This window comes from Clupea harengus, chromosome 19, assembly GCF_900700415.2.
Source record: "Clupea harengus chromosome 19, Ch_v2.0.2, whole genome shotgun sequence".
Taxonomy (NCBI): domain Eukaryota; kingdom Metazoa; phylum Chordata; class Actinopteri; order Clupeiformes; family Clupeidae; genus Clupea; species Clupea harengus.
In genome coordinates, this window is record NC_045170.1 from 25,038,856 (window position 1) to 25,052,113 (window position 13,258).

At 47.7% G+C, this 13,258-nt stretch overlaps 1 protein-coding gene across 1 annotated transcript in view; it reads right to left on the minus strand.

Moving 5' to 3' along the window:
• Positions 1–547: 547 nt before the first annotated feature.
• Positions 548–13,258, minus strand: part of runx1t1 (RUNX1 partner transcriptional co-repressor 1) — a 20,368-nt gene continuing 7,657 nt past the window's right edge. The window contains exons 4-10 of the mRNA XM_012836055.3: positions 11,188–11,369; positions 8,035–8,288; positions 6,330–6,415; positions 5,552–5,747; positions 4,947–5,015; positions 2,234–2,424; positions 548–826 (exon numbers count right to left, since the gene is read on the minus strand). Of these exons, the coding sequence (XP_012691509.3) occupies positions 548–826; positions 2,234–2,424; positions 4,947–5,015; positions 5,552–5,747; positions 6,330–6,415; positions 8,035–8,288; positions 11,188–11,369 (1,257 nt within the window). The remainder of the gene's footprint in view (positions 827–2,233; positions 2,425–4,946; positions 5,016–5,551; positions 5,748–6,329; positions 6,416–8,034; positions 8,289–11,187; positions 11,370–13,258) is intronic.

Here is a 13,258-nt window from a genome sequence, read left to right on the forward strand (position 1 = left end):
TAAGTGTTTTCAATGAGGTCAACTAGTTTTGCACTCCCAGCACCTGGAAGTAAGAGTTTTTGAAAAGAAGAGGAAAAAAGAAAAGGGGAGATCGCTTCTCCTCATCTGGAGGTCTCGACTGCCTTCTGAGGGCCCACTTTTTTTCTGTCTTATTTACACGAACATAAAAAGGCAAAAAACACAGATGAGGCGACGACAACAACAACAAATGACCAAGTGATAGTAGCTATAGTAACAATAGTGACACTGATCAACGCTTTTTAACATCAAAGAATATCTTTGTGTTTCTGTATCATGGCAAGTCAATATGACCCGGTATAGACCTCATCCTCATTCTGCGAGCAGTCAACTTCTCCCAGACGCTTCTCCCCTCTCTCTCTCTTGGTTAGCATGCTAGCGTAGCATCTCCAGCAAGTCGAGCGAGGCATGTGTTGAGGGGCGTAATTCAGTCACGTTGGGCAGGGTTGGATGGAGAGGGGGAAAGGAGTGAGAACAGGGGTAGGTTGCAGCCCATGAGAGCTGTGCGTGCCCCCCCCCCCCCGGTGCTCTAACGGGGAGTAGCCTCTATCGTGGAGGGGGTCCCGGGGGTGGCGGAGCGGGGGGTGGCGGCTGAGGTGGTGTCGGCGGGGCTGACGGCTCCACTGCTGGGGGTGGCCGAGGAGCTGAGGGTGGCGGGGGTCTCCCCCTGCTGCTGGGCCTGGAGCGTCTGTCCGCACACGTGGTGGTGCTTCTCCCAGTCCTTGTGCTGGCAGAAGGAGCCGCAGTAGCGTGCCGTGTTGCAGCCGCTGCACGTCTCGCTGGCCTTGCGCCCGCAGTTCCAGCAGCTCTGCGGAGGTGAAGAGAGGAACACCGTCATTAGGAGGGATTTTCAAATGTCACATCGCATTCTTATCGGGTCTTTTAAAACGGCCTCGAACGAAGCTTCTGTAAGTAACAAGGTCATTAATACACACTCATTATTTCCAAACAAATTAAGAGTGGCTTGTTGGTGCTGGGAAGATGGTCAAGAAGAGTATTTTCAGAGCTTTCCATAAAACACTTTATCCCAGGAATCTATGATGTGGGAATACCGACAAGTGTTACATTCTATTCTTGTCATTTTTTTTGTCATTGCCGTACTGTTTCTCATCTGCGTAGCTATTCAGGGTTGAAGGGCTGTTCTGTATTTCTGTGTTGTTGTTTTATTCCAGCCCTACACTGTAGCTGTGCTGCAATAAGCATTCATCACAAGAACAGGACCGAGGAGACATTGCTCCACAATGGCATCATTGTAGCTCTCCCTGTAACAGTGTGATTCCAGTTCACATTTGTAATTAGTTAACTGAAAAATGTCTGTCCTCTTGGGTTACACCCAAGGGCCTGTGTGTGTGTGTGTCTCTGTGTGAGTGTGTGTGTGTGTGTGTGTGTGTGTAACTCCCCCTAAAAAAAAAGTAATTACGACAGCACCCTGAAAGTAGACCAGAGACGGAAAGCCTGTTATAAACAGCTACTGACGGAATCCTCAAGGGAGAACGTGCACATAAACACGGGAGGGAGCAATTAAAGGCAGATGTGTGTGTGTGTGTGTGTGTGTGTGTGTGTGTGAGAGAGTGTGTGAGAGAGAGAAAGAGAGAGAGATGGAGAGAATATCTGTGTATGTGTATGTGCACATGGATATGTTGGTGAATATGTGTGTGTGCATGTTTTTTGGGAGTGTGTGTGCATGTGCACGTACATGTACGCGAGAATGTATATTTGTCCAACTGTGTGTGTGTGTGTTTGCCTGTGTGCTCTCTGTGTGAGTTCTGTTTTTCCCACTAGCTGATGAGATGGCTGGGTCCCCCACTGTGATCACTGCACTCAGCGCTCCTACCTCTCCTCCACCTTTAAATTGGAACCACCTTACCCAGTGTCTACTGCATGGGGAGAGAACAGAGGGAGGACGGGAGCGATGGAGAAAGAGAGAAAGGGAACTACTCGGATAGCAAAGCCTCAAGTGATCAATATGACTCAAAAGCTGCCCTCTCTTCCCAACCTCCCCAACACCAATAAATATGTCTTCGGCTTTTATCTCAGAAGAGCAGAGAGGAAGGACAAAGAGGACAAAATGAAAGAGTGAATAAAAGAAAGAGAAACTAAGAGGGTGAGCAACCCCCGCTGTCATCTGACAGAAAGAAAAGAGGGAGATAAAGGGAAAGAGAAAGCAAGACAAAGAAAAGAGAGAAGTGATGGGAGACGGCGGTATTGTGCTGACCTCACTGGAGTCCTCCTGCTGGTTGATGACGGACAGTGCGTCTTCGGCTGCCTGGCGCTTGGCCTCGGCGACGGTGCGCTCCATCTTGGCCCGCTCGCTGCTGATCATGTCGTGGGCCTTCCTCTCGGCCTCGCCCACCGCCTTCTGGAGCTCGGACATGGCCTGCCTCTTCACCTCGTTCACAGCCTCTTCTGAAAGACACCACACAGGTCCTCAAGGACTGGCCATGTGGACACACACACACACACACACACACACCACCTCATTCACAGCCTCTTCTGAAAGACACCACACAGATCCTTAAGGACTGGCCATGTGGACACACACACACACACACACACACACCAACACCACCTCATTCACCCACTCATGTGGAAAAGTGATGGCCACACACACACACTCACACACTCACACACTCACTAACACTTCACCTCATTCACAGACACTTCTGAAAGCCTCAACAGACTCCACAAGGACCAATGCTGCACTCCCATACATCACAGACATCCCATCCTCAGTAACAGTGCCAAAGGTAAACACACGTAAAAGTAAAACATAATTCCTTCAAGACCAAGTCATACTAAATAAGCAGGACAACTAGGGCTAACTAATCACCGCTAGCTGAACATCCCACTACAGCTACCTGACAAGTTCGGTCCAAATATATTCAAGAGATTTCACAATAATCAACTTTGATATTAAAATGAATGTTAAATTGTTCAAATTGTCCAATGGCTCGATGGTCTTATTATTCAAATGAATGTTAAATCATTCAGCGGAGGCATTCCCAGAGTTATTAACAGTGAAGACAGGCAGTCAGTCTCAGGAGTGGTGCTGCCTGTCAACAGACTACTGCACAAATGGCAGTGTTAGGAATGCAGACATAACTTTAAATGTAATGGCCTTAAGATATCAATTTAAGTATTTTTATGTATTTAAAGATGGTGGGTGAAATCAGATTTTGCCTACACAATGTTTCATCGTATTAAAATGAATTCCAAATATCATAATTTGCCGTTATTCACCAGAAAAATATTATGAAATGGCACCAAATGAACGATAATTATTTACTTTGTTAATTCCTCACTAATTAACCTTTTTCCCCCCAAATCTGCAGTGCCTTTAATTGGTGTGTTTGGTTTGATCTGCTCCGGAGCCGACACCGTGTGTTTGGGGGTTAATTAGCATTAGCACGAATAATTTGCATTTGAAATATAAATTGGCTTCTTTCCCTGCATTTGATGAAGACAGGTAAAACAAATATCAAAGAAGTTTTCTTTATGGTGTTCTAATCACTCCAGTGGGATACCACAGTTGGACATACACACTGTCCAATGCCCTCAAATACAGACCCACGTTGGCATCATTTCAATCATTATTTGGAGTAAATTCTTTTTATATAATTAATACACAACTACGAAATACTTTAGCCGCTGATACACGTCTGAATGATGAGGCGTGGCAGTGGCTTTTTGTTTTCCTCTATCAAGGTTGCGCCTTGACTAATTGGACATGCAAATCAGGCAATTTATATTTAAATTATGCATTTCTGTTGGGATCCCAAAGGCAAATGCAGATCAGGCTTCCAGCACTGGTAGGACATTGTTGTAGAGATCTGAATATTTATCACCAAATGTAAACAGGAGGTCTGGTGAGGAACACAAGGATGGGAAAAGAAAAGAAATCTCGATATTCCAGAAGGGCAATACAGTCTGGATCGTCATTGTCTGCTGTGTCCATGGAAAACTAATTTCTTCATTAAAAATATTAAATCTGAATTTTTCTTAATCTTGATTCTTGGTCTTTATCTATATGATGCCCAGACATATGGTGCTGGAGGATGGAATAGTAACAGCGGCATCTCATATCCATATAGTGATATCTCATCTTATATCCATATAGTGATATCTCATCTCATATCCATAGTGATATCTCATATCCATATAGTGATATCTCATATCCATATAGTGATATCTCATATCCATAGTGATATCTTGTTGGGTTTGTATGGGGTGACTGAGTATTAAAGAGTGGCAGTTTCACAGTCTCCTCAAACAGACATTAAATGTTTTTAGTTTTTTAGATTTTTTCTTCAAAGTTTCAATCTGGTGGACTAAGATCATGGAAAAGTGAGCTGAATCTCTCAGATATATTTGGCGTTTACTCAGAATGTTGCAGATAGATGCTCAATTTGTGGCCGACCAACACCCCACACACTCCCCACCTCAGCGGTAATGCTATGAAAATGTAAATCATTTCTGAAGCTTTTTTCTTTGAATCCTGAATCTTTCATACCAACTGAGGTAAGGCGAGAAAAGCACAAATGCAAAAAAAATGCAGTCTACCACTGCAATCTATAATCATTCCAAAATAAAATCAGTGTCCCAAAACGATTTTACTGAAAGTACTTAAACAGTCACATTTCAGTAATCAGTGCCATTGCTAGAGTTAAATGTGTTTGGTTTCTGTTATGGTGAAAAATACATATATCCAATCTTTCCTGGCAGAGCTGAAACCACAACTGCAGTACCCACAATGCCTTGGGGCCGGAGAGTAAAGTGAAGTGAGCCAGAACAGTAGAGCAGTTTAATGATCTCACTTTTACTAGACATTTCATGTGCAAAATCACTCGTAGTGGGACTCAGACTACACACACATGAACACTGTATACTTTCTCTCTCTCTCTGTGTGTGTGTTCAAAAACAACACTCACCGGCTTTCTTCCAGATTTCCTCTGGCACGTAGCCTGACACTGGCCTGTGAAGCAGGTCGCGGTGAATCTCTGAGAGAGAGACAGAATGACCGTCAGTCAGAGGGAGCAGACAGGAAACACAAACATCATCTAAACTACGTATACCCCAGGACACTAGGGGGCGACCTGATGACAAACAACAGATCCTCTAGAACCAAGGCCCATTACTCATCATCCAAATGAGTCCACAAATGTGCTCATGTCTCATGTCTCATGTCTTTGTCTCATGTCTCATGTCTCATGTCTTTGTCTCATGTCTTATGTCTCATGTCTCTGTTTCATGTCACCCTTGAGATCTAGAGGACACCCCGGGGTCTAGTGTGTCTGTGTGTATGTGTACCTGATGAAGAGTTTTACTGCTCCTGCTTCACTTCATGTGGTGTGTGTGTGTGTGTGTGTGTGTGTGTGTCTGTCTGTGTGTGTGTGTGTGTGTGTGTGTGTCTGTGTGTGTGTGTGTGTGTGTGTGTGTGTGTTGTGTGTGTGTGTGTGTCTGTGTGTGTGTGTGTGTGTGTGTGTGTGTGTGTGTGTGTGTGTGTGTGTGTATGTGTGTGTGTGTGTGTGTGTACCTGGTGTAGATCCATCTTGACAGCCTGGGCTCTGCTGCCGTGACTGGCTGCTGCTGCTCCCCTTCTTGAGGTCCTCGGCGTCGCTGTAGCGGCGGATCCAGTAGTTGAGCTCCTCGCGGTCGGCCTCCTGACAGCGCCGCAGCACCGTGAGCGAGCGCCGCGTCTTCTCCACCATGTCCATGATACAGTTCAGCAGCTGGAGGCACACACACACACACACACACACACACACACGCACACACACACACACACACACAGACACACACACACACACACACACACACACAGAGACATATACACAGGCTGAGTACAGGGCACGGAGTTGCACACAGAGCCTATGATTTTTTTCCATACTTCATTGAGCATGTCTGGTACAGTGGAAAGTCCCAAACCTCACACTTAGATGAGGTCCACTCAAATTCTGGTTGCACTCGAAGGCAAACAGATGTGTCTGATTTTAAACCAGGTCTAACCGACAGCCATGGCTACAGAGACCAATAAAGACAAACTCTACCAACATGTGCAGCCATTTTGAATTAAGAGCTCAAGGAAGTCAGCGGCTACATTAAATAGACGAAATCACACACATCACAACAGACTTTCATCAACTTTCATTTGCTTTTTCTCTCTTCCTTTCTTGCACACAAACATAAACACACACACAGGCACACACAAACACAAACACACACACACACTCAGACAGACACACACACACACACTCAGACAGACATTGTGACACTGTTGGGATAGTAATAAAAAATGTTATTACTTTTCTTACATGGTCAAGGTGTTTCCATTCCTCCGCCCATTCTCTGTCTGTGAGCCGGTGATCAATGACCTCCTCCTGTCGAGCTCCATGCATGCCTGACACCAAGGGAGAAGGGGCAGAAAGAACGGAAGAATTAGACAGAGTGAATGATATAGAGCCGCTACAGTGACTTCACCACCAATTTGGTTTCATTTTTTCCTCATTACATCCAATTTTTCTCGTCTTTGTCGCCTCTGGCAGCTAGTCCAACTAGACTGTTCAGCTGAAGTTATAATTTAGTACAATTTAAAATACTCTTTCTGTCTGCAAAAAAACTCGACATGTGTGCGACACACACACACACGCACGCACACACACACACACACACACACACACACACACTATTACTGTGCACCCACTCCGCCCTGTAGTTCATCCTTTGGTCCATCCATTTCTCTTTCTCTCTTCTCCTTCCATCCCTCTACACTCCATCTACCCCTCTTCATTGCCCAATTCTTCACCCACCCCCTCCCCTCTGCCCAATGTCCATTTTTTACCCCCTTGCCCCCGTCCGTCCCCAGTGGCCATCCTTCACCCATTCTCTCTACATCTCTGTCCTCTCGTCCTCATCTCAGACTCATCCATATCTCTCATCTCACCCCTCCAGCCATCCCCAAACCCCCCTCACCCATCCTTCACCCACTGTCCCTCATCCCTATCCAGCCCACCCCCACACCCCCACACCCCTCTCACCCATCCTTCACCCATCCTTCACCCACTGTCCCTCATCCCTATCCAGTCCACCCCCACACCCCCTCACCCATCCTTCACCCACTGTCCCTCATCCCTAACCAGTCCACCCCCACACCCCCTCACCCATCCTTCACCCACTCTACCTCATCCCTATCCAGCCCATCCCCATCTTATACTTCATTTATCTCACTGTCACGCCTCAGTCTTTTGTGTCTCTCCTTCTCTCCTCTCATTTCATTTCCAGTCTTTTTTCTCCCATTCTTTCTTCCTTTTCTCCTGTACTCTCCAATCTTTCACTTTCTCTCTCTCTATCTCCTCCCCTAGCTCTTCTCTCCCTTGCTGTCTTCTCTTCTCCTTCTCAGCTTTCGGTCCTCTCCTCTTTTCTACTCATCTCTCCTCATCCTCACTCTTTCATTCAATGCCTGTAACTCTATTCCCCAGGTCCTCTCCTCCTGTCACCAGTGTCCACCCCTGGTCTCTATCTCCTGGTCTCTATCTCCTGGTCTCCACCCTTGACCCCTCTAGTCAGTGTGGCCTCCCCTCCACCAGACAGAGAGCCTAGACTGACTCATGAGCATCCATCACAGGGGCCCAGCGCTCCAGTCCGACCCTATTTTTAGAACAGCCCCCCTGCAGACCCCATTATGATGTCATAACGGAGAACAGCTCTACCCATTGGCTCATCCACTCCGAGGGGCGGTTCTGCCCCTGACTCCCGCTGCGCTGTAACATTTGAAGTCAGCTCCTGAGCATTTAGACCACACATGACCAGCATCCCCAATGTTTGAAATTAGACTCGATGAAAATGTGCACTGTGATTTATGGTGGAGGAGAAGGAGAGTTCATCTAAAATGCAGGGATAAGGGGAGATGACTCACACATACACACACACACACACACACACACACACACACACACACACACACACACACACACACACACACACACACACACACACACACACACACACACACTCTCTTACCCATGGGCCTAGTGGGGCGTTCCCTGATCTCCCGGTGGTTGGGGTGCCTGTAGGACTCCCTGTAGTGGTGGGCCAGGGCCATGTCATCCAGGCGGTACTGCTGTGGGGGTGGGGGGGTGGGGTGGGGCATGCCGTTGGGCTGGTAAGGCAGGCCGTTGGAGGGGCTGAAGCGCTGGCCGGGGCTGATGGTGCAGGGCCTCTTGCTAGGGTGCTCTGGGTGCAGGCCCTCCCGATCGAAGCCATTCTCTTTGGTTCTGCAGGAAGAGAGAGGGGACAGAGGTTGGGAGGGTGTGATGGGTGGGCTGGAGGAAGGGAGAGGATGACTACCTGCCCTGGCTTAAAGTCAACCAGTGTGTAGATAGAGAGAGGTACAGTACACAGGTACAGTACACAGGTTCTGTTTCTCTATCATTTCTTTGGTGTTCATGCAACATTTATTTTCCAAATAGTCTGTGGAATTTATGGAAGGAACCAGCATTTATGATGCATATATGATGCTTGAGTTGGTAGTGCAGCCCTTGGAAATGAAATCATATTCCGGCTGATAAATGTAGCAATATATGTGTCTGTGCATATGTCACGTGACAAATCTATACTATAATCTAAACTTAAGCCACTCCGGTGCCCTTTGAACAACCCTGATGCTCAACGGGACGAAACCTCTTGATGATCCATGTTTACAGGCTCCAGCCCACATACGCCACAGAAGACTGCACAGACTGCACCCCCACCCAGCCCCCATCCGACCGTATAAGACACGTCCACAGATGCTCAACTGTCTCCACCACCTGATAATTACACTGACATTTACAACTACCTCTACCTGGCACCGTCTCATTAAAAACTCATGCATTTAAACATGAACAGCATCCAGACCCTAACCTGTGATACAGGCCCATCGTACAGGAGCATTGTTATACTCCCTCCACTAATGCTCTGTTCCAGACCACCACAGACACACTGGTGATGACCAGAAGAGTGTTCTACATGTGAAGTTGCCATGGTGACGCATGGTCGAAATATGAATTATACTGAAATAGCCATGCATTGTATTCAAGCAATTAAGTTCTTCACTTTCCCTTATTTCTTTTCTATTTTTCCATCCCCCTCTCCGTTCCTCTTATTCCCTCCTATTGTAAGGTGGGGGGGTTCGAGGGGCCTTAGATGGTCATGTCAGTGGGGGCTCATCTGCCCTTGCTGTCGCCCTTTACCCCAGGCCAGAGTTGCCTTGCCACTTACACGGAGCATAAAATATCCCCCAAATATGCAGGTATATTACCGAAAGAATATGGCATCTAATAGGTCTGCGGTAACCGCAGGGAGTGCGGGGGAAGGTTATTAATATCTGGCTCTACTTTGTTGCATTATTTAAAAAGAGTACAATTTCTTGTCCTTACCCGAGAAAAATGAAAATGAGATCCCAGGGGATTGAGTTTGATATGGACCACAGGAAAAATCTATCCCTTTATACTTCTTCTCTTTTGAAACTAAAACAATCTCAGTCTCTTTCCCTCTTTTTTTACTCTTTATTTCACCTCCTTCTCTCTTTACACATTGCCTCTATTTCCTGACATATACACATACTCTCTCCCTCTCTCTCATATACACATACTCTCTCCCTCTCTCTCTCTCTCACATACACATACTCTCTCGCTCTCTCTCTCTCTCTCTCTCATATACACATACTCTCTCCCTCTCTCTCTCTCTCTCTCACATACACATACTCTCTCCCTCTCTCTCTCTCTCTCTCTCTCTCTCTCTCTCATATACACATACTCTCTCCCTCTCTCTAATTTTCATTTATATACAGAAAAGGCACATGCACATTTAGACCCCCATCGCCACCCCCCCCCCCCCCCCCCCCCCCCCCATCCCTCTTCTCTCTCTTCTGTCTAGGCTCCCGGTTCTGCTCCATTAAACTCTATGGTTGACTGCTTTGCAGTTTACACAAGACGGCAGCCTCCCTCCCCATCCCAGAAGGACTGGATTGTCATGTCTCAGACCGAGCGCTTATCCTGCCAGCTAATACATTTGCTCTATCTGCTCCATGTAGACCTTCAGGAGATTCTAAAGCCAACCAGTAGCGTTTCCCCAGAGACACGACCTCACACGACTCACGTATCTCACACCGGATGACCAAACAGGATTTCTCACTGTCCTCAATCTGAGTCCAATCCTTTAGTTTAATTACCTTCCTCTTCTCTCTCACTTCCTGCTCTTTTGTCCTTTCCCTCCCTCTGTTTCCCCAGTCATGTCATCCTGCCCATCACATCCTCCTGCTCTCCTCTACGGTCGTTCAGACAGGGTCACTCTCCCTCCATCACATCCTCCTGCTCCCCTCTACGGTCGTTCAGACAGGGTCACTCTCCCTCCATCACATCCTCCTGCTCTCCTCTACGGTCGTTCAGACAGGGTCACGCTCCCTCCATCACATCCTCCTGCTCTCCTCTACGGTCGTTCAGACAGGGTCACTCTCCCTCCATCACATCCTCCTGCTCTCCTCTACGGTCGTTCAGACAGGGTCACGCTCCGGCCGCTGGCCTGCTGGCCCCACCTTGCTGACACAATGACTTTCACTTCTCCCACCCACTTCTTCCAGTCAACATCCCAGATCCTGCCTCTCTCTGATCTCTCCTCCTCCTGCCTCTCTCTGATCTCTCCTCCTCCTGCCTCTCTCTGATCTCTCTCTCCTCCTGCCTCTCTCTGATCTCTCTCTCCTCCTGCCTCTCTCTGATCTCTCCTCCTGCCTCTCTCTGATCTCTCCTCCTGTCTCTCTCTGATCTCTCCTCCTCCTGCCTCTCTCTGATCTCTCCTCCTTCTGCCTCTCTCTGATCTCTCTCTCCTCCTGCCTCTCTCTGATCTCTCTCTCCTCCTCCTCCTCTCTGATCTCTCCTCCTGCCTCTCTCTGATCTCTCCTCCTGCCTCTCTCTGATCTCTCCTCCTCCTGCCTCTCTCTGATCTCTCTCTCCTCCTGCCTCTCTCTGATCTCTCTCTCCTCCTCCTCCTCTCTGATCTCTCCTCCTGCCTCTCTCTGATCTCTCTCTCCTCCTGCCTCTCTCTGATCTCTCTCTCCTCCTGCCTCTCTCTGATCTCTCCTCCTGTCTCTCTCTGATCTCTCCATCCGGTGTGTTTGGCGTGTGCGCTCACGCTCACCTGTCAGGCGTCCGCCTCTTGCCGTTCTCGTTGACGTCCAGCAGCAGCTCCGAGGAGTCCACGGGCGAGGTGGTGCTGGTGTCCAGCAGGAGCTGCTCGTGCTGGGCCAAGTACTGGGCTGGGTTCTGCTTGGCTAGCCGGGCGCAGTGGAGGAGCTCGCGCTGCAGGAGGGGAAGGTTGGCCTGTGGGGGGGGGAAGTGGTGTTTAGACCTCATGCAAATGATCCAATGGACAATCTTTTCATAGGCTGTTAGAAAACAACATGGAGTACATACATGTAGCTAGTGCTAGAAATAGATTATGAGCAATAGGAAATTATTCATGGTTTTCAGTACATCTGCTCAGAATTGTCTAGATTCTAGACTAGAAAATACCTGCACAGTAAAAAAGAGGATTTGTTCTCATTTCATAAATTTAGCGATTTATCTAAAACTGCCACACCAAGGTAAGTCTACAGCATTTTAATGTAAAATATGAAATTCTATATGGATTTAGTCATTTAGGTCTCAGAAGCTTTTATCCAAAGAGTTTATAGCCCCATCTTCACACAGTTCAGCCCATAGAGCACACACAGGATTCACATCGTCTAGAGCAGTGGTTCCCAAACTTTTTACAGTCCCGTACCCCTTCAGACATTTAATCTCCAGCTGCGTTTTCCTTTTCACCTATTACTTTAATTCCGTATTAATCCGTTTCGGCTCATTTTGTTCACCCAGAGGTAGATTGATGGCTTGTAATGAGTGAATAATATGTGCCACAAGTGACCCAAACCTTCTAAGGTTGTTGTTTGCCAGCCATCAACAGAACAGAAGACTAAAAAAACATTATTTGCAGGCGATTGGGAAGATGAGCGAATTCATTTGACAGGCTACGGAGGTCTGTGTTGAAAAGGGGGGCGTGGCCGGATCGGCTCAGTGGTTTTGTTTTCTAATTAATGCTTGTTCATCGTTGTGATCGTTGTTGTGTTTATAAGAAAGAAATACAGCCTTGCAGGACAAAATACAGGGGAATTTGGGCGATTTTGATGCACAAAATGATTTTTCGGTCTGAAAGTTGCAATTCGGTTTCAAACGGTACATTCTGCGAATTCCGTCCGTTTTCTGTTATTTCGGAAATGTTCTCCCCGCGTACCCCCTGAACCACTTTGGGTACCCCAGTTTGGGAACCGATGGTCTAGAGGAGCTGAAGGGGCTGAAGGAGCAGGCAGAGGAGAGGGAGGAGAGGGAGGAGAAACAAAGTGTGGAAAGTGTAGTGTGTGGAAATGTTAGCCCACTACTCAGCCATCGCTGGAGGAGAGACGCGGCTGCTTTTAGTGCCACTCAAGGCTTTTGTTTGTCCATTACCCCCAGGAGGGGCTGGGGGGTGAGTTTGGGCTCAGCAGGGAATCGATGACCCAGCATGCATTAGTACCTCCTGGTGCGCTGGTGACACCCACTAAATGACTGGGTGCGCCCCCCCCCCCCCCCCCCCCCCCCCCACACCAAAGCAAAGCAGCGATGGCTGAGTAGTGGGCTAACATTTCCACACACTACACTTTCCACACTTTGTTTCTCTCTGTCTCCTCACTGATAATGGGCTGCTGGCTGCTTTCTCATTTCTCAGTTGGAGCTAGGAGCCACATTGCCACATACAACCCCAACCCCCCCACCCCACCCCACTCACACACACACACACACACACACACACACACACACACACACACACACACACACAGACACACACACACACACACACACACACACACACACACACACACACACACAGACACACACACACACACACACACACACTGGAGTATTTTTGATGCAGTAGATGAAAGGTTTCCATAGTTCCTACCTGAAGACAGCAATGCAGACGTTACTGCAGTGTAAATGGAACTAAATGTCAGCTGAGGACAGGCTGTGTCTTAGAGAACCACTCTTACACTTCTCTTGACACACACACACACACACACACACACACAGACACACACACACACACACACACACACACACACACACACACACCTCTGTGGAGTGTACACACACATTCCATTTATGAGTGAAGGGGGGGGAAGCACTCTGTTTTGTCC